The 22,409-nt window shown below is 47.9% G+C and overlaps 1 protein-coding gene across 1 annotated transcript; it reads right to left on the bottom strand.

Moving 5' to 3' along the window:
* Positions 1-14,859: 14,859 nt before the first annotated feature.
* On the bottom strand, positions 14,860-15,555 carry LOC139227987 (venom nerve growth factor-like). Its single transcript, XM_070859142.1, has one exon. The coding sequence runs from the start codon at positions 15,553-15,555 to the stop codon at positions 14,860-14,862; it is 696 nt and encodes a 231-aa protein (XP_070715243.1).
* Between the last annotated feature and the right edge of the window lie 6,854 nt (positions 15,556-22,409).

Below are 22,409 nucleotides of genomic sequence, written 5' to 3'. Positions count from 1 at the left end.
AGACGTAACAAAACCGAAGACCAAACAGGTACTGATGCATCTTTTTAACCCCATACACATAGGCTAATGCTTCTTTTTCTACCATGCTGTAGGCTCCTTCCGCCTTTGACAAACTTTTAGAAGCATACGCAACATGTTGTAGTTTACCCAACTCATTAGCTTGTTGGAGCACGCAACCAACTCCATATGATGAAGCATCACAGGCCAATACTAGACACTTACACGGATCATAATGTACTAGCAGCTTGTTAGAGCAAAGCAGATTAGTAGCTTTCTCAAAAGCTCTATCTTGAGACGCACCCCAAACCCAGTTGTTGTCTTTTCTTAGCAGCATGTGCAGTGACTCTAATGAAGTGCTCAATCGAAGTAGTTGAGTAGACCAAGGAACGAATGCAGCTCAGTCATGTTCTAAGGCTTGGGTGCATTTTTGATGGTCTTAGTTTTCGAGTCTGTACGCCTGATGCCGTTAGCAGCAATTTTCCTCCACAGGAATTCGACTTCTGGTGCCATGAAGACGCACTTTGAACGTTTCAGTCTGAGTCCCACTTTGTCCAGACGATGTAGAACCTCTTCCAAGTTGTTCAGATGTTCAGCGGTGTCATGACCTATGACCAGGATGTCATCTTGGACGGTTCTAGGGATGGACTTCAGTAGACTCTCTATGTTCCTCTCAAATATGGCTGCAGCCAAGCGAATTCTGAAAGGACACCTGTTGTAGATAAACAATCCTTTGTGAGTGTTGATGCATGTAAGTTTCTTCGACATCTCGACCAGCTCCTGTGTCATGTAGGCCAACGTCAGACCCAGTTTAGTGAACGACTTCCCCCCGGCTAGCGTTGCAAACAGGTCGTCTGCCTTCGGTAATGGATATTGATCCTGTTTCGAAACTCAGTTGATCGTAACCTTGTAGTCTCCACAAATCCTGACAGTGCCATCACTTTTCAACACAGGAACAATTGGGCTGGCCCATTCGTTAAATTTAACCAGTGATATGACCCCTTCCCGCTGGAGTCTGTCCAGTTCGATTTCGATCTTCTCCCTCATCATGTACGGAACTGCCTGAGCTTGATGATGGATAGGTCTTGCATCCGAGTCCATGTGAATCTGCACCTTGGCTCCGTGAAATTGACGATGCCTGGTTCAAACAGCGAAGGGAACTTGCTCAGCACTTGAGCACATGAACTGTCATCCTCCGACGACAACGCTTTGATATCGTTCCAATTCCATTTGATTTTTTCGAACCAGATCCTGCTGAACAACGTTGGACCATTGCCTGGGACAATCCATAACGGTAAATCATGAACCGCACCATCATGACTATTGCACTGCCAATTACCGTTATGAGTTCTTTAGTGTACGTACGCAACTTGGCATTGACTGGACTCAGCTTAGGCCTCACAGCCATAGTATCCCACAGCTTGTCGAATGTCCTCTGGCTCATTATTGTTTGACTCGCACCCATGTCCAATTCCATCGGTACCAGCACACCGTTAAGTTTCACATTAATCATTATCGGTTGGCTCTTTGTTCGGAACGAATACAGTCCATACACTTCCTCCTCTGGTATCTTGGATTGCATATCTGGATCCGCGCTATACTGGTTATCATCCTTCACGTGGTGTGTTGTAGCACGCTTGCTCAGTTGCGGACGCATGCTCTGGAGATGCCCCAGTCTCGAACAGCCTTTACAAATATACTGTTTAAACCGACACTGATGAGGCCGATAATTGCCCCCACAACGCCAACACGGTGAAATCGGATTAATTCCCGTTGGGCAGCCACACGTTTCGCCAAACGGCAATACAATACTTGCCGAGTTCCAATTTTTCGATGATATCTGCTTTAAGTTTTTGTCCGTCGTCATGCATGCCTGGGCAATCGTGATGGCCTTGCTCAAATCGAGTGTCTCCACCGCCAGTAGTTTACGCAGGATATCACCTCGTAGTTGATGCCGAGTACAAAGAAATCCTGCAGCATGTCTCTCAACGCGTTTTCGAATTTACACGGTCCAGCTAGATGCCTTAGGTCGGCAACAAATTCCGATACATCCTGGCCCTCAAAACGAACGTGCTTGCAGAAACGATATCGTGAAATGATGATGCCTTCTTCTGGTTTGAGATGGTCACGTACCAGAGCACGCAATTCCTCATAGTCCTTGTCCGTTGGACTTGCAAGCGAAAGAAGATTCTTTATGAGTCCATATATTTTCGGACCGCAAACCGTGAGGAAGACCGCCCTGCCGCCTAACTGCATCAGTGGTTTCCTCCATTTTGTTGGCCACGAAGTACTGGTCCAGGCAAGCTACAAAATCTACCCAGTCCTCTCCCTCCACGAATCTCTCCAGAATTCCAATTGTGCTCATTTTTGCATGCGACGTTTCTTAAGTTACCTCGTCGCCAAATGTTGTGCATGTAATAACTCGATAGACTGAATACTGTAAACTAGTACAAGTACAAACTTGGCTCTGCTTTATTTGGGCCCAAAGTGATTACATTACATGATGTCTTGCGTTTTATACCTGGGCCGCACACCCATGTGTACAGCCCAATGACCTCCGACAGTGGCGCTGCCTGGTGGTTAGTAACCCCAAGCATACATACATGACACAAACATTAAGGCCTTTAAAGGCAAGAAATGCTGGAAATACTCAGCAAAATCTGTGAAGAGAGAAACAGAGTTAATGTTTCAGGTCAATGATCTTTCATCAGAACTGTTTCTCTCTCCACAGATGCTGCTTGACATGCTGAGTGTTTCCCGCATAATCTGTATTTATTTCAGTTTCCAGCATCCGCAGTATTTTACTTCTGTAAGGAGTTTAAAAGGATGGTGTCACTCATTCGGGATTTTAATGCCACACAATAAGTTTAAAGGGGCAGTAACATAGATTAAAAAGTTTAAAGAGGCAGTACAACACATTAAGGAGTTTAAAAAGAAAGTACCAAACATTAAGGACCCTAAGGTGACAATGTTATACATGAAGGTGTTTAAATGAGCAGTGCTACACGTTATGGATTTTAAAGGGGCAGTCTCGCACATTATGGATTTTAAAGGGGCAGTACCACACATTAAGAAGTTTAAAGGTCAGTGCTAAACTTTATAGAGTTTAAAAGGGCACTGTCACACATTAAACTGTTTGATGGATTGCTCATAAGAACATAAGAATTAGGAGCAGAATAGGCCATCCGGCCCTTCGAGCCTACTCCGCCATTCACTGAGATCATGGCTGATCTTCTACCTCAACTCCACTCTCCTGCACTGTCCCTATATCCTTTGATTCCCTTAATCTCCAAAAATCTATCGATCTCTGTCTTGAATATACTCAAAGACTGAGCCTCCACAGCCCTCTGGGGTAGAGAATGCCAAAGATTCACCACCTGCTGAGTGAAGAAGTTTCTCCTCATCTCAGTCCTAAATGGCGGACCCCTTATTCTGAGACTGTGACCCCAACTTGTATTTATATAGTGCCTTTAACATAGTAAAATGTTCCAAGGCACTTCACAGAAGCATTATAAAACAACATTTGACACCGAGCCACATAAGGAGATATTCGGGCAGGTGACCAAAAGCTTGGTCAATGAGGTAGGTTTTAAGGAGCGTCTTAAAGGAAGAAAGAGGTGGAGAGGTTTAGGCAGGGAGTTCCAGAGCTTGGGGCCGAGGCAACAGAAGGCACGGCCACCAATGGTGGAATTGGGGATGGTCAAAAGGCCAGAATTAGAGGAGGCCAAAATTAGGGACGTTGTATTGTATAGGGTTAATCACATAGGGTTAATTATGATATTTAGTCATTTACAGTGTGTCTCTGTCCCATGCCCCGTAGAATGTTGTTGTTACAGAGAGAGAGGGAAGTGACCTTGGGACGCACACCAGCTTGTTATGAGACGGTCAGCACCTCAAGATTTCATGCTTTGTGGACAAGCAGCTGGGGCCTTACAGATTAGGAGTTGGCCATAAGCCACATGCACCCATGTTTTGTCCAATAGGATGTCTGTTTAATAGTATAAAGGAGCGGCACTGTCCCGTAGCTCTTTGAACTTCACCTTGGACCGTGATTTGCAAGCGGTGTCGGGACCCCCAAGGCTCCAGACCAGCCGTCGCTGTGGAGTTCCCGATGGGCGGAAGGCCGTGAGCGTTGTTGCATCTTATCATACTTCTCTTTTCTTCGTAAACTGTATTAATATGTTTCTTTTCTCTCAGTAAACTGTATCTTATTCTTTACTTCATTTGACTTGTCTCTTATTTAACATTCATCCAGATCCCGAACCTGGGTCTATTATTATCGATCCAAAACATTTTGGCGTCACGAACAGGATCTGGTAAAATGTTTAAGAGAAAAGACAAGAAGCAGTCTCCTCCTGTGGGAGAAAAGTTTAGAATACCAGAGTGGGGCACGAGGGATGAGGGTTTTGGCTCTCTTGCCAATGTGCTAGCCCGGTAGGGACCCCCGCAACATGGAGATACGCCGTTATTGGAACAGAACAAAGATAGAACCGTACCCCACGCGATACTGTCTCTCCTGGAGGAAGCGGGCTTCCCACAGGAGAGAAATAGTCCCCCACAAATGGAATGGATTTTGTTGACAGCATTAAGGGCGATGTGTAAACAACTTAAGGAAAGTGAGGCAGAAAACCTACAGTTAAAAACAGCTGTTAAGGTTTTGGAAAGTCAAAACTCGACCCTGACTGAAGCGGTCCGCACTGCACAAGAACGGGCGGATAAAGTCAATGAACAATCAGAAACTTTAATATGCCGTCTGGCGACAGTACAAAATAAAAAGAAAGCCAGACCACGGAAATTGCAGATGGATTTGAAATATATCATTTGTACTGCACTGATTTACTGCTGCATGTGGTTTGTACTTGCTCAATCAGATCCCAGTGAGTGTTTAAAAGCCAATACAGAATCATGTGGGGAATGTATACAAGCTGGAAAAAATTGTGGGTGGTGCACCAAAAATATCTGGTACTCCTTTGACTCAGAATATGAGTGGACATATGGAGAGAGGGGGAATGGGAGGAAACTAAAGACCCTCCCCCATATGCTCCGAGCACAGAAGCTAGACCCCATATGACAAATAGACGAAACAGCAAGATGGGGGACAGCCGGTAACCACTAGAGGGGTGCGTAACTTCACCACGAGTGAGTTACAAGAAATAGGGTCTCGATTTCATCAAAAACCCAGGGAATCATTGTCAGAATGGCTATCTCGGATTTGGGACCAGGAAGCATCAGGCATCAGAGTTAACAAAAATGGGGGCTATGACTTTGGACCATCTTATCACAGCAGTGCTACGGGATGTCCAGGGCACGAGTTCACTATAGTGGTCCGGCAAAAATATCCCTCTGTCGTTGATTGGGAAGGGGAGGTAAAACCTTGGAATACTATGGCGGAGGATGCGATACAGTTGCGCAAAATGGCAACACAGGGAGGATTATATCACCAACCACATGGGGGATGGGGGGCCAGATCAGGAGCTCTTTACGGCAGGAATGTGGAGCAGGCTGATGAAGAGTGGCCCTCCTATGATGAGGGGTGCGCTACTCGCATTATTGGGACCAGCCCAAGGGCATCGGGTGGGGCACGCTTGCCTATTGTTAGGACAGTTAGAGGATGCAGAAGATAGTGTGCGAGAGTCGAGAACGGCAAATGTAGAGGGGGATCGGGACCAGCGACAAGGTTTGACCTCTGGGAAAGGTACAGGGTCAGGAAAGACAAAAAAAAGAATTACGCGGAGGGATATGTTCACTGCTTTACTGAAGGCAGGGGTCTCCAAGGAAAAAATTGATTGAATCCCAATAGGAGCGATGTATTCTATGTGGAAGCAACACTGTGCCCCGGGAACAGAGAAGGGTGAAAGGAGGGAGGTAAGGGAGACTAAGTCGGATCGCGATAAGTCTGCGGATGCGGAGAAATCACCTCCCGCTAGCCTATACCCCAACGTAGAAGAGCTGTGGAAGGCTAGTAATCCCCTTGACTAGGGGTGTGGCCGGGATCCGGGAGTACTCCCCGTTAGAACCACATCAACCCAAGCTCCCGGGGATCTGAGGCCACACATTCCGATTATGATAAATTGGCGGAGGGTGGGGGATGGGAACATACAAAGAGATGTGGCTTTACTAGACATGGGGCAGAAGTTACTATTATCCATGGAAATCCTAGGAAACATACAGAGACCCGTATGATGATTAATGGGTTCGGAGGGGCAGAAACGCCCGCTGTCCAAACAAGTATCAGAATGGCGTTGGGAAATGGGCCTCCACGCTGGGTAACGGTTTTAATATCAGCAGTAAAGGAACATATTACTGGGATCGACCTTTAAAAAGGAACCGCGTTTGGGCGATTCTCATTCGGGATACGGGCAATTACTGTGATTGCAGGGGAAGCAAAGTGGGAACCAGTGGTAATACCGCGACCATCGCGCAAAGTGACTATGAAACAGTACCGAATACCTGGGGGACTCAAAGAAATAGAGGAAACCATACAAGGGCTCTTGGAGGCGGGTATCATTAGACATGCGGTGTCCCCCTACAATAGTCCTGCTTGGCCTGTGCAGTAACCCGACAAAAGTTGGAGGATGACTGTGGACTACCGACAACTGAACAAATTTGCCCCTCCCCTGGCAACCGCTGTCCCAGATGTAGTAACTATAACAGAGCGGCTGTCTGAAGAACGTGCGGAGTGGTATGCAGTGATCGACCTGGCCAATGCCTTTTTCTCCATTCCAATAGCGGAAGAATCCCAGGACCAGTTTGCATTCACTTGGGAAGGGAGGCAATACACGTTTAAACTGACCTCGTAGAATGATGCCCACCAAGAGCTCGCAACCTCAGTGGCGGAAATATTAGGTTTCTCGACATTAACTTGATTGTAGCGCTGTCAAAAGGGTATCCCCACACAGAGCAGCAGAGATATCACCAAGCTATCTAAGCAGTCAATCGCATTGAAGAATTCTCACAGACAGCAACCCAGGAAATAAAAAGCACTGAATCAATTCACTTTTTAAAAGTGTTACAGTGAGCGAAATAAAGATTGGGACGTACACATGGGGTTAGAAGCTGAAATATCATAAACAAACTAAATTTTTTATTATTATTATTTTAAAAATCTAGTCTTTTTTTTTACCATAATGGAGAAACTTGACATTCCACAAAATACTAAATTTGTTATTTAAGGGCCGGAACAGTTGTTCAGCACTCAATACATTGTTAAAAATCCCAGTTACACCTATTCCAACAAGGATGAACTTTTTATGGTATGTTTAACAGCGTTATGACAATGGAAAAGTTCACTGGGTGCCGGCTGTGGGGTCCGTGTGGAGAAGGGAATGACTGACCACATCAGGATTTGCACCTTTATTTGCTCATGTGCTAAATCCTGAAGTTACGGTCAGTTTCAGATGGGTTATGATGGCGAATGCTGACCCTCATTACCACCGCAAGTTCCGGGCCAAGGAGTTTCACGGGTCAGTGCTGCACTTTACAGAGATCAAGAGGTCAGTGCCATACATCAAGGAATTGAAGGGGCTAATGTTACACATTAATTCAATTAAAAGGTGTTTACACTTTAAAGACTTTTACTGAGGCAGTGCCATACATTCAGGAATTGAAGGGGTGTGCCACACATTAAGGAGTTTAAAGGGGCAGTACAACACATTGCAAGTTTAATGGGGCATGCCAAACAATGTGCACGCGAGGTGCATGCACCTAAACCTGTCACTTGCAATCTGTCAAAATTTCCTTTGACAGATCACGCACCTCCCCGGGAGAAGGCCTTCGCGGGCGGAAATTTGGGCTATTTGCCCAACTCCTGCCCAGCGAATGTCCTTCAAACTCTTACGCCTAGTAAAACCAAGTGTAAAGCCCGCTTATACCAGTGTAAGAGTTTTAAAAGTTAGGGAAAAAAAAGGTATTACTTATTTTTATATTAAAAAGCCTGTCTATGAAGGTAAGTTTATGTTTAACACTATTAAAACAGTTTTTTTTAATTTCAAAAAAATATTTTTTGTTTATAAAACATTGAATTTAATTAAATTTATATTGCTTTAAAAAAAGTGAAGTGTTCTTTTTGTTTATGTGTGTGTTGTTGTTTTTAGGGGTATTCTCATTGATAGTAAGCTCGGAGCTCCCATTACTATGAATGAGAACATTGCATTGTGATTGGTGGTCCAGGCACACGTGATCCCAGGATTTCTGTACACTCCCGAAGTGTTCGATCCTCCGCGACAATCAGGCACTTTCGTGAAAAAAATTTGGTCGGAGGCGTTCGCCCACGGGAAGCCTCCGATGGCAACTTTTGGCTGAGTTTATAGTGGTGGTGCCACACATTGAGATGTTTAAAGGGGTGGTTTCACTCACTAAGGATTTCTCTTTAAGCCTGTGGGGTCCTTGGCATTATAAATTGAAGCATAGAGTACAAAACCTTTCAGAATCTCTGGTTGGGCCTCCACAGGAGTACTATATGCAATTTTGGGCACCACATTTTAGAAAGGATGTCAAGGCTTTGGAGTGTGCAGAGGAGATTTGCAGAATGGTAAAAGTATGAGGGACTTCAGTTATTTGAAGAGACGAGAAAATCTGGGTGTGTTCCCCTTAGAACAGAGAGGGTTAAGGGGAGTTTTAACAGAGGTGTTCACAATTGAGGGTTTTCATAGAGTAGATCGGGAGAATGTGTTTCTACTGGTCGGAGGGTCAGTAATGAGAGGACACAGACTTAAGGTAATCCAGGGGGGAACGGGGAGACTTTCTTTTATGCAGTTGCTATGATCTGGAACGCTCTGCTTGAAAGGATGGTGGAAGCAGGTTTATTAGTAACTTTCAAAAGAGAATTGGATACATACTTGAAAGGGAAAATTTACAGGGCTGTGGGGATAGAGAAGGGGAGTGGGACAATTGGAAAGCTCTTGGAAAGAGCTGGCACAGGCGCGATGGACCAAATAGTCTCCTTCTTTGCTGTGTGACTCTATTCAGGGGCATTGTCACTGATTAAGGATTTAGTGATACTCATGGAGTTTAAAGGGGCAGTACCACACATTAAGGAGTTTAATGGGGAGATGCAACATATTAAGGAGTTGAAAAGAGCAGTACCATACATTGGTGCAACTAATGGTGTAGTGACTCACATTAAGCAGTTTCACAGATTGTTCTCATACATTAAGTTTTTCAAAGAGCAGTGCCATACATTAAGGAATTGTAACGGTCAGTACCACACATGAGTAGTTCAAGGGACGGTGTCACACATTTACAGGCTTTTTAACCACATATAAAGGAGTTCAAAGGGGCGGAGCTACATAGGAAGGAGTTTGATGGGGTTCTAGATATTAACAACAGAAGAAATAGGAGCAGGAGTAGGCCACCTGATATTCTTGAGCCTGCTCCGCCATTCAATAAGATCATGGCTGATCTGATCATGGACTCAGCTCCACTTCCCTGCCCGCTCCCCATAATCCTTTACTCCCTTATCGCTTAAAAATCTGTCAATCTCCGCCTTAAATATATTCAATGGCCCAGACTCCACAGCTCTCTGGAGCAGAGAATTCCACAGATTTACAACCCTCTGAGAGAAGAAATTCCTCCTCATCTCAGTTTTAAATGGGAGGCCCCTTCTTCTGAGACTATATCCCCTAGTTTTAGTTTTGCCTATGAGTGGAAATATCCTCCATGCATCCTCTTCATTATCTTATATGTTTCAATAAGATCACCTCTCATTCTTCTGAACTCCAATGAGTAGAGGCCCAACCTTCTCAACCTATCTTAACAAGTCAATCCCCTCATCTCCAGAATCAACCTAGTGAACCTTCACTGAACAGCTTCCAATATCCTTCCTAATAAGGAGACCAAAACTATACACAGTACTCCAGGTGTGGCCTTACAGTTGTAGCAGGACTTCTCTGCTTTTATACTCTATGCCCCTTGCAATAAAGGCCAACATTCCATTTGCCTTCCTGATTTTTTGCTGTACCTGCACACTAACCTTTTGTATTTCATGCATAAGGACCCCCAGGTCCCTTTGTACTGCAACACTTTGAAATTTTTCTCCATTTAAATTATAATTTGCTTTTCTATTTTTTCTGCCAAAGTGGATAACCTCACATTTTCCCACATTATACTCCATCTGCCAAATTTTTGCCTATTCACTATCTATATCCCTTTGCAGATTTTTTGTGTCCTCCTCACAACTTGCTTTCCCACCCATCTTTGTATCATCAGCAAACTTGGCTACATTACACTCGGTCCCTTCATCCAAGTCATTAATATAGATTGTAAATAGTTGAAGCCCCAGCACCGATCCCTGCGACACCCCAGAGTGTAAAGGGTTACGATTATAAATTAAGGAGTTTAAAGGGGCAGACTCACAAATTAAGGAGTTTAATGGGGCAATGGGAGGTGATCTTATCGAGACATATAAGATTATGAGGGGGCTCGACAAGATGGATGCAGAGAGAATGTTTCCACTGATAGGGGAGATTAGAACTAGAGGGCATGATCTTAGAATAAGGGGCCGCACATTTAAAACTGAGATGAGGAGGAATTTCTTCTCTCAGAGGGTTATAAATCCGTGGAATTTGCTGTCTCAGAGAGCTGTGGAAGCTGGGACATTGAATAAATTTAAGACAGAGATTGACAGTTTCTTAACCGATAAGAGAATAAGGGGTTATGGAAAGCGGGCAGGGAAGTGGAGCTGAGTCCATGATCAGATCAACCATGATCATATTGAATGGCGGAGCAGGCTCGAGGGGCCAAATGACCTACTCCTGTTCCTATTTCTCATATTCTTATGTTCTAATGCCATATATTAAGCAGTTTAAATGTACGTAGCCACACAATGAACTTATAGGGGCAGTACCATACATAGAAACATAGAAACATAGAAAATAGGTGCAGGAGCAGGCCATTCAGCCCTTCTAGCCTGCACCGCCATTCAATGAGTTCATGGCTGAACATGAAACTTCAGTACCCCCTTCCTGCTTTCTCGCCATAACCCTTGATCCCCCGAGTAGTAAGGACTTCATCTAACTCCCTTTTGAATATATTTAGTGAATTGGCCTCAACTACTTTCTGTGGTAGAGAATTCCACAGGTTCACCACTCTCTGGGTGAAGAAGTTTCTCCTCATCTCGGTCCTAAATGGCTTACCCCTTATCCTCAGACTGTGACCCCTGGTTCTGGACTTCCCCAACATTGGGAACATTCTTTCTGCATCTAACCTGTCTAAACCCGTCAGAATTTTAAACGTTTCTATGAGGTCCCCTTTCATTCTTCTGAACTCCAGTGAATACAAGCCCAGTTGATCCAATCTTTCTTGATAGGTCAGTCCCGCCATCCCGGGAATCAGTCTGGTGAACCTTCGCTGCACTCCCTCAATAGCAAGAATGCCCTTCCTCAAGTTAGGAGACCAAAACTGTACACAATACTCCAGGTGTGGCCTTACCAAGGCCCTGTACAACTGTAGCAACACCTCCCTGCCCCTGTACTCAAATTCCCTCGCTATGAAGGCCAACATGCCATTTGCTTTCTTAACCGCCTGCTGTACCTGCATGCTAACCTTCAATGACTGATGTACCATGACACCCAGGTCTCGTTGCACCTTCCCTTTTCCTAATCTGTCACCATTCAGATAATAGTCTGTCTCTCTGTTTTTACCACCAAAGTGGATAACCTCACATTTATCCACATTATACTTCATCTGCCATGCATTTGCCCACTCACCTAACCTATCCAAGTCACTCTGCAGCCTAATAGCATCCTCCTCGCAGCTCACACTGCCACCCAACTTAGTATCATCCGCAAATTTGGAGATACTGCATTTAATCCCCTCGTCTAAATCATTAATGTACAATGTAAACAGCTGGGGCCCCAGCACAGAACCTTGCGGCACTCCACTAGTCACTGCCTGCCATTCTGAAAAGTACCCGTTTACTCCTACTCTTTGCTTCCTGTCTGACAACCAGTTCTCAATCCACGTCAGCACACTACCCCCAATCCCATGTGCTTTAACTTTGCACATTAATCTCTTGTGTGGGACCTTGTCGAAAGCCTTCTGAAAGTCCAAATATACCACATCAACTGGTTCTCCCTTGTCCACTTTACTGGAAACATCCTCAAAAAATTCCAGAAGATTTGTCAAGCATGATTTCCCTTTCACAAATCCATGCTGACTTGGACCTATCATGTCACCATTTTCCAGATGCACTGCTATGACATCCTTAATAATTGATTCCATCATTTTACCCACTACTGAGGTCAGGCTGACCGGTCTATAATTCCCTGTTTTCTCTCTCCCTCCTTTTTTAAAAAGTGGGGTTACATTGGCTACCCTCCACTCCATAGGAACTGATCCAGAGTCAATGGAATGTTGGAAAATGACTATCAATGCATCCGCTATTTAAGTACTCTAGGATGCAGTCCATCAGGCCCTGGGGATTTATCGGCCTTCAATCCCATCAATTTCCCCAACACAATTTCCCGACTAATAAAGATTTCCCTCAGTTCCCCCTCCTTACTAGACCCTCTGACCCCTTTTATATCCGGAAGGTTGTTTGTATCCTCCTTAGTGAATACCGAACCAAAGTACTTGTTCAATTGGTCTGCCATTTCTTTGTTCCCCGTTATGACTTCCCCTGATTCTGACTGCAGGGGACCTACGTTTGTCTTCACCAACCTTTTTCTCTTTACATACCTATAGAAACTTTTGCAATCCGCCTTAATGTTCCCTGCAAGCTTCTTCTCGTACTCCATTTTCCCTGCCCGAATCAAACCCTTTGTCCTCCTCTGCTGAGTTCTAAATTTCTCCCAGTCCCCAGGTTCGCTGCTATTTCTGGCCAATTTGTATGCCACTTCCTTGGCTTTAATACTATCCCTGATTTCCCTAGATAGCCACGGTTGAGCCACCTTCCCTTTTTTATTTTTACGCCAGACAGGAATGTACAATTGTTGTAATTCATCCATGCGGTCTCTAAATGTCTGCCATTGCCCATCCACAGTCAACCCCCTAAGTATCATTCGCCAATCTATCCTAGCCAATTCACGCCTCATACCTTCAAAGTTACCCTTCTTTAAGTTCTGGACCATGGTCTCTGAAATTACTGTTTCATTCTCCATCCTAATGCAGAATTCCACCATATTATGGTCACTCTTCCCCAAGGGGCCTCGCACAATGAGATTGCTAATTAATCCTCTCTCATTACACAACACCCAGTCTAAGATGGCCTCCCCCCTAGTTGGTTCCTCAACATATTGGTCTAGAAAACCATCCCTTATGCACTCCAGGAAATCCTCCTCCACCGTATTGCTTCCAGTTTGGCGAGCCCAATCAATGTGCATATTAAAGTCACCCATTATAACTGCTACACCTTTATTGCATGCACCCCTAATTTCCTGTTTGATGCCCTCCCCAACATCCCTATGACTGTTTGGAGGTCTGTACACAACTCCTACAATAAATATTTTAAAGGAGTTGTCTCACAATTAAGGAGTTTAAAGGGGAGCTACCACACTAAGTATGTTAGAGGGGCATTGCTATATATTAAGGAGTTCAAAGAAGCGGAGCCACACAATGAGTTTAAAGGGGCGGTTTGGCATTTCAAGGAATTTAAGTAGGCTTCCCCAAACAATAGGTGTTTAAAGGTGCAGAACCACACATTAAAGCATTTAAAGGGGTAATGCTACATGTTAAGGAATGTAAGGTTATAAATCTTCAGAAAAACACAGAAGGAGACCACGAACTAAAAATTTATTAATACAACCTATGGAATTTAATACAAGCGATTGAAATTAACTGGACAGTGGGAGCAAAAAGAGCACCACCTGAGGGCAGGTGGTGACTCACCCCAATTAAGGACACTCTGGGGTCAGGGACCAGACTGACTTTATACAGAACAACAATGGAGTTGTTACATTTTCATCAGTTAACTGATGAGGCCCTTAACTTGATTGGCCGGGAACAAGCTCGCTGGAGACGCCAACTCTGTAAGAAGACCGGACAGCAAAGGAATTACCCCAGGTGCATATTTTTGGAGAACGAGGTGTTAAGATGGGGAATCATTCTGAGCCTCACAGACTCCGTGTGCAAACTGGGAACAGTAGAGTCCATTATTGCAGGCAATCAACCAGGATCACCACAAAACAACGTATCGATTCAAATACATTATTAGAAACCGCAGTGGCGGGAGATCAGTCATAACGTGAATATAAATATGCGAACTAGTAGCAGCTCGACAAGCAGTTAGACACAAGTCGGAAGAGACAGAAGTAGAAGAACACGTGCACGCACAGAAGGACATGTAGTACGGAACGTACGCAGAAGGAACAGCACTGCAGAGAATGGCCAGAAGAATAACCAACCGGTCACGGAACCAACGACCACAAACTTATAAGCTACAACCGGGAATGGCGATTGTATGTCTCTAGTCGATTTCTCTCAGAAGTCTAATTCTGTAATTTTGGTTAGTTTTTCTGCGTAATAAAACTGACACTGGGTTAAGCCTAAATTTTGTGCCACATGTTTTCCTTTTCCTCTATAAGTCCCAAGATCAAAGAATCAAGGGAGAGAGTAAAACATATACAGGAGTTTAAACGGTCATTATCTCACATTAAGGTGTATAAATGGTCGATGCTAGGCATCAAAGGAGTTTAAAAGGGCAGTGTCTTACATTAATGAATTTAAATTGTCAGTGCCATACATTAAGGAGTTTAAAGGGGCGGTCTCACACATTAAGGAATTTAGCCAAATAATAAATGCACATGGAACCTTTCCAAAACTCTTCAATAAATTAAGGGTATGTTTTCAGGTATAAATCTCACATGCAGTTTGTATAAGTTAAGGAATAATTTACACTGAGGTAGGGTGGAGTTGGGTGCGGGTGTGTCATGGTTTCCGGGTGAGAATACAGACACAGGCGGTCCTGATCCTGATGTAGTTCCACCTGATGTGCTTATTGTCCAGCACCAGTGCTTGGACATGGCTGTCGCTGGTGTCACAGTGAGAGTTCCAGTACCGGCCGTCAATGCCCCGACACCCATGTCTGGTAGGCATCCTCATCTGACAGGTGGTCTCGTAAAACATCTGTCGGATCAGCGTTCCGTTCATGTAGAACTGGGACACCACCTCCACTACTCGGCCGTGAATGTCCAGCGCACCCTTCTTGTCCATGACCCAGCGCTGCTGCTTGTTGCAGACGGAGAACTGGCCCTGGTGACGCTCACCCTTGTCCTGGCGTTTGAGGCGGAGGCTTCGCCTGAGCGGTGCCCGCCCTGTGCTGGGATCGCCAGCCGCCTGCCCGCCAGTGGACAGACTGTGGAACCGAACACGGGACGAATGTGAGGGTCGACTTCTGAACAACTGAGGCTCCACAGAGAGAGGCTGGAGATGATTCATTCTTGGCCTCACTCTGCTGGCCAGGCTGTGAGAGGCGGGGCGGGTCCCAGAGGCAGTGCGCGGGGGGCTCCCGAGCTCACTCCCCTGCGGGGCGGACCGCAGCACCACCGCAGCATTGTCAATCCTCGGTGAGGCCCAGACGGCACTGAGGGAAACGGCGAGGAGAAGGCAGCAAAAAACGGACATCATTCATTCACCTGTGAAAGGAAAAGCAAATGGTGTCAGAGTCTCTGAGACCATAAACCAACCCCGACACTGTGTACCCCAAACTCTGCAGTGTGTACACTCCTCCCACATAGTGTGTACAATCCTCCCACACACTGTGTACACTCCCCCCCCACACACAGTGTGTACACTCCCCCCCCCAAGTTCAGTGTGTACACTCCTCCCACACACACAGTGTGTACACTCCCCCCCACACAATGTGTACACTCCCCCCCACACACAATGTGTGTACACTCCTCCCCCACACACAGTGTGTACACCTCCCCACACACACACAGTGTGCACACTCCCCCCCACACACAGTGTGTACAATCCCCCCACACAGTGTGTACACTCCCCCCGACACTCAGTGTATACACCCCCCCACACACACACAGTGTCCACACTCCCTCCCACACACAGTGTGTACACTCCCCCCCCACACACAGTGTGTACACTCCCCCTAAACACAGTGTGCACACTCCCCCCCACACAGAGTGTGTACATCCCCCCACACACACAGTCTGTACACCCCCCCGACACAGTGTGTACACGCCCCCCCACACACAGTGTGTACACTCCCCTCCCCACACACAGTGTGTACACTCCACCCCCCCCCCCCCACACACATACAGTCTGTACACCCTCAGTGGTAGGAATTATACTAAAACATCAGGTAATATATAATCTGGAGACAGAGGATATAATATACAACAGTGCACTTGGATTTCTAAAATGAAAGTTATGTTAAACCAACCTTAATAATGCTTAGAAGATTAACGAAGAGTAGAGAAGGACAATGCGGTGGAAGTAGTATGCACTGATGTTCTGAAGGCCTGCGATACGGTGCCTTAAATGCGACTCATGGCATCGGTCGGGGCATGTGACGACGGAATGGATTGAAAGGTGCCTGTAAAACAGAAACTGAGGGCAGGAGTTAAGGTAAGTTTCTGGAACTGGTGGGAAGTTATGTCCAACAGGGTTCCCCGCTATTCCCCATATACAGGAATGATATGCACTCATGAATTGGAGGTATCGTGTCAGAATTTGCAGATATATGGAAGTCAAGAGTTATGGGGAGCGGGCAGGGAAGTGGAGTTGAGGCCATGATCAGATCAGCCATGATCTTATTAAATGGCGGAGCAGGCTCGAGGGACCAAATGGCCTACTCCTGCTCATATTTCTTATGAAACATAAGCAGACTCACAGAGTGAGCAGCTCAATGGTCAATGAAATTGAATACAGCGAAGCCTGATCCCACGAATATTGAGAGCACTTACTCTTTGGAAGGTAAGGAACATAGAAACAGGACGAGGCCATTCAGTCCCTCCAGCCTGTTCCGCCATTCAATCTGATCATGGCTCATCTGTACCTCAACACCATTTACCCATCTCAGTTCTGTAACCCTTAATACCCTCGACAAAAATCTATCAATCACAGTTTTGAAATTTTCAATGGAACCCCGGCCTCAACAGCTTTTTGGGGGGAGAGTTCTAGATTCCCACACCCTTTGTGTAAATGGGATCGATTCAGGACAGATCTAGCAGCTCAAAACTGGGCATCCATGAGGCGCTGTGGCCATCAGCAGCAACAGAACTGTATTCCACCACAATCTGTAACCTCATGGCCCGGCATATCTCTCACTCTACCATTACCATCAAGCCTGGGGACCAAGCCTGGTACAATGAGGAGTGTAGAAGAGCATGCCAGGAGCAGCACCAGGCATACCTAAAAATGAGGTACCAACCATACATACACAGGGAGAAGAGAATAGAGGGATAGGGGAAGAGTGGGGATAGAGAGATTGGGGGGAGGGTGGGGATAGAGAGATTGGGGGGAGGGTGGGGATACAGGGATATAGGGGAGGGTGAGGATAGAGGGATTGGGGAGGGTGGGGATAGAGGGATATGGAGGAAGGTGGGGATAGAGGGATGGGGAAGGGTGAAAAGAGAGGGATAAAGGGGATTGTGTTGGAAGTAGAGAGATTACAGAGTCAGGGTCGGGATAGAGGGATAAGGGGGGTGTGGGTATAAAGGCATACATGGGTAGGGTGGGGTAAGGGGGCAGGGTGTGAATAGAGGATAATGAGATCGGTTGGGAATAGAGGGATACGGCAGGGACTGTGGGATTGGTACGAATTGGGGGGAGGGTTGGAATAGTGGAATAAAGGAGGAAGGGTAGGAAATCGGGATTCCGGGGCAGGGTGGGATCAGAGGACTAAAGGAGGAAGGGTGAGATTAGAGGGATAAGCAGAAGGTAAGAATAGAGGGACTTCAGTTACATGGATAGACTGGAGAAGCTGGGATTGTTCTCCTGAGAGCAGCGAAGGTTGAGAGGAGATTTGATCGAGGTGTTCAAATTCATGAGGGGTCGAGACAGAGTAGATAGAGACTGTTCCCATTGGTGGAAGGGTCGAGAACCAGGGGACACAAATTTAAGTTGATTGGCAAAAGAAGCAAAAGCGACATGAGAAAAATCTTTTTTTACGCAGCGAGTGGTGAGCATTTGGTGAGCACGGCCTGAGAGGGCGGTGGAGGCAGAATCAATCGTGGCTTTCTAAAGGGAGTTGGATAAGTACGTGAAGGAAAAACATTTCCGGGGCCACGGGAATGGGCGGGGGGGGGGGGGAGTGGGGTGTGCGAGAATGGGGGAGGGGAGTGGGGTTTGGGTGGGAGTGGTGGGTGGGTGGGGCGGAGTGGGATGTGGGGGGAGTGGGGGGCGGGCGGAGTGGAGGGTTGGGGGGGAGTTGGGTTTGGGGGGAGTGGGGGGTGGAGGGGGATGGGGGGTTGGTTGGGGGGAGTGGGGTTTGGGGGGAGTGGGGTTGGGGGGGAGTGGGGGTTGTGGAGGAGTGGGGGGTGGGGGAGAGTGGAGGTTGGGGGGGATTTGGGTTTGGGGGGAGTGGGGGTGGGGTTGGGGGGAGTGGGGTTGGGGGAGTGGGGGTTGGGGGGAATGGGGGGTGGGGGGGAGTGGGGTTGGGGGGAGTGGGGGTTGGGGGGGAATGGGGGTAGGGGGGAGTGGGGGGTGGGGTGGAGTGGGGTTGGGGGGGAGTTGGGTTTCGGGGGGGAGTAGGGGGTGGAGGGGAGTGCGGTTGGGGGGGAGTGGGGGTTGTGGGGGAGTGGGGGTTGGGGGGAATGGGGGTGGGGGGGAGTGGGGTTGGGGGAGAGTGGGGGTTGTGGGGGAGTGTGGGTTGGGGGGGAATGGGGGGTGGGGGGGAGTGAGGTTGGGGGAGAGTGGGGGTTGGGGGGAGTGGGGGTGGAGGGGAGTGGGACTGGCTGAGAGCCGGCACGGGCTCGATGGGCTGAATGGCCTTCCGCGTTGTAACCGTTCTATGATTCTCTGAGGGATAGAGGCTAAGCTGGAGAATAGAAGAATACAGAGGGTGAGTAGGTATAAACAGATAGAGCGGACAAGCTGGGAATAAAGGGATTTGGGGGAAATGGGAATAGAGGAATGCAGGGAGTCGAGGTGGGAATCGAGGGGATGGGGTGGGTTGGGGCAGGGGAATATATCATTAGAGTGGGTGGAGCAAAAACACCGGCACAAACCGATGGGCCGAATGGCCTGATTCTGTACTGTAGCTACCATGCAATTCCATGATACTTCTGGTCTCTCTCTCTCACTCCCCCCTCTCTCTCTCACTCCCTTCCTCTCATTCCCCCTCTCCCTCTCTATCTCTCTCCCCCCTTTCTCACTCCCTCTCATTCCTCCCCCCTCTCTCTTTCTCTGTCTCATCCTCCTCTCTCTCTCTCTCTCTCTCTCATCCCCCTCTCTCTCTCTCTTATCCCCCTCTCTCTCTCTCTCTCATCCTCCTCTCTCTCTCTTTCTCATCCCCCTCTCTCTCTCTCTCACTTTCCCTCTCTCTCTCTCGCTCTCTCCCACTCTCCCCACTCTCTCTCTCAGTTGCTGCTACCGTTCTATGAAGCTCCCCACAGGAGACCCTGTTGATGAACATTCAGTGCTGGGGCCCCTGTACCATGGAACACCTCAATTGAGATTCAGTAAATTCAAATTCAGTTGGAGCAGTTGAATTTGTGGTGAAATGTCGAATATATTGATACCACATGGTGGCAGTGTGGATCAACAAAAGGCCGTTTCTCTCTGTCTCTTGGTCCGTCTGTCTATCTGTGTCTGTCTGGTTGGCCCTCTGTTCCTGTATCTCTCTCACTCTCTGTCTCTGCGTCCCAGTCTCCGTCTCTCTCTATGTCCCTATATCTGTCTGTCCTCTCCCTCCCTGTCCCTCTCATAGAAACATAGATAATAGGTGTAGGAGTAGGCCATTCGGCCCTTCGAACCTGCACCGCCATTCAACAAGATCATGGCTGATCACCCACCCCAGCACCTCCCCGTCACGCCGCCTCCACACCCCCCCGACCCCCCCCCCCCCAGCCGCAAGGACCACATCCAACTCCCTCCCGAACACATCCAATGAACTGGCATCAACAACTCTCCGCGGCAGGGAACCCCACAGGCCAACAACTCCCTGAGTGAAGAAGTCTCACCCAATCCCAGCCCCAAACAGCGTACCCCCATCCCAAGAGCGTGCCACCCCCCGGCTCCGGACCCACCCAACACCGGGAACACTCCTCCCGCACCCAACCCGCCCCGTCCCGTCAGAATCCTTCCCAAATGCCGAACACCCCCTCCCTGTCTCTCTCCCTCCCTGTCCCTTTCCCTCCCTGTCCTTCTCCCTCCCTGTCCGTCTCCCTCCCTGTTCCTTTCCCTCCCTGTCCTTCTCCATCCCTGTCCCTCTCCCTCCCTGTCCCTCTCCCTCCCTGTCCTTCTCCCTCCCTGTCCCTCTCCCTCCCTGTCCCTCTCCCTCCCTGTCCCTCTCCCTCCCTGCCCCCTCTCTCTTCCTCTCTCTCTGTCATTCTGCCTCTCTTTTTCTTTGTCTCTCGCACTCTCTCTGTCTCACTCTCTGTTTTCTCCCTCGCTATCTCTCTGTCTCTATCAATTTATCTGTCTCTGTCTCCCCCAGTCTCCGTCTCCATCTCCCTCTGTCTCTCCATTTCCCTCCATCTCCCTCTGTCTCTCCGTCTTCCTCCATCTCCATCTGTCTGTCTCTCTCTCTTCCTATCTGACAGTATATCGCTGCCTCTGTCTCTATCAGTGTGTCTGTCTCAGTCTCTGTCTCTTCTCTTCTCTGTCATGCTCTCCATCTCCCTCTCACTGTCTCTCTCTCTGTATGTATCTCTGTCTGTTTGTCTCTGTCTCCATCTCCCTTTGTCTCTCTGTCTGTCTCTGTCTGTCTCTCGTCACTGTCACTGTGTCTGTCAGTCGCTCTCACTCTCACTGTCTTCTCCCCCCCACCCACCCCCTCCCTCTCTGTCACTCTGTCTCCATCACACTGTCCCTCTGATTCACACTGAGTGTGTCACTCTCTGCCTCTCTCTCTCCCTCATTGTCTCTGTCTATCTTTCTGTAATGTAAAATCTAATTCCAAGGGATACTTCTTGATTCTCTCTGTCTTACTCTTCACTCTCTGTACATCTCCCTCACTCCCACACTCTTTCCCTCACTCCCCAATTTCTCTCTCTCCCTCCCCACTCCCTCTCTCCCTCCCTCCCACTCTCGCCCTCTCTCCCTCCCCACTCTCTCTCCCTCTCCCTCCCCACTCTCTCTCCCCCCTCCCTCCCTCTCCCTCTCTCTCACCCCCTCTCGCTCTCTCTCACTTGCCCCCTCTCATTCTCACTCGCCCCCTCTCGCTCTCACTCCCCCCTTACTCTCTCACTCTCCCCCTCGCTCGCTCTCTTCTCACTCTCTCGCTCTCTCCCCACTCGCTCGCTCTCTCCCCACTCTCTCTCACCACCCCCCCTCGCTCGCTTTCTCCCCACTCTATCACTCCCCTCCTCGCTCACTCTCCCCACTCTCTCGCTCTCTCCCCACTCGCTCGCTCGCTCTCTCCTCACTCTCTCGCTCTCTCCCCACTCGCTCGCTCGCTCTCTACCCACTCCCTCGCTCTCTCCCCACTTGCTCGCTCTCTTCCCACTCTCTCTCTCAGTTGCTGTTCCCGTTCTATGAAGCTCCCCACAGGAGACCCTGTTGATGAACATTTAGTGCTGGGGCCCCTGTGCCATGGAACACCTCAATTGAGATTCAGTAAATTCAAATTCAGTTGGAGCAATTGAATTTGTGGTGAAATGTCGAATATATTGATACCACATGGTGGCAGTGTGGATCAACAAAAGCCCGTTTCTCTCTCTCTCTCTCTCTCTCCCTCTCCCTGTCCCTGTCTCTCTCTGGTCCCCTCTCTCTCTCTATTTCTCTCTCTCTCTCTCTCTCTCCCTGTCCCTGTCCCTGTCTCTCTCTGATCCCCTCTCTCTCACTGTTTCTCTCTCTCTCTCTCTCTCTCCCTCTGTCCCAGTCCCTCTCTCTCTCTCTCCCTCCCTCCTCTCGGTCTGTCTCTTCTCTCACTGTTACTCTCTGTGTCTGTCTCTCTCTGTTTCTCTCTCTCTCTCTGTTTCTCTCTCTCTCTCTCACTTGCTGTCTTCTCCCTCCATGTCTCTCTCTCTATTACTCTATCTGTCACCACCTCCTTCTCTCCATCTTACTTTCTGTTTCTCGCTGTCTATCTGTCTGATTATATTGCTGTCTCTGTCTCTATCTGTATGTCTGTTGCTCTCATCTGTCCCTGTCCCTGTCTCTCTCTCTCCTCTTCTGTCATTCCCTGTCTCTCTTCTCTTTCATTCTCCCCATCTCCCTCTCACAGTCTCTCTCTCCATCTCTTTGGTTGTTTGTCTCTGTCTCTACCTCCCTCCCTGTCTCTATAGCCCTCTCTATGTGTCTGTGTGTGTGTGTGTGTGTCTGGCTCTGTCAATCTGTCTTTGTCTCTCTCTCTA

Source organism: Pristiophorus japonicus, chromosome 17 (genome assembly GCF_044704955.1).
Source record: "Pristiophorus japonicus isolate sPriJap1 chromosome 17, sPriJap1.hap1, whole genome shotgun sequence".
NCBI lineage: Eukaryota > Metazoa > Chordata > Chondrichthyes > Pristiophoridae > Pristiophorus > Pristiophorus japonicus.
The sequence above is the reverse complement of the archived record's forward strand: the minus strand, read 5'-3'. Positions and strand labels throughout refer to the sequence as shown.

What these genes read in the sequence shown, in the direction of transcription:
- LOC139227987 (XM_070859142.1), bottom strand. Translation starts at nt 15,555, where the DNA reads ATGTCCGTTTTTTGCTGCCTTCTCCTCGCCGTTTCCCTCAGTGCCGTC.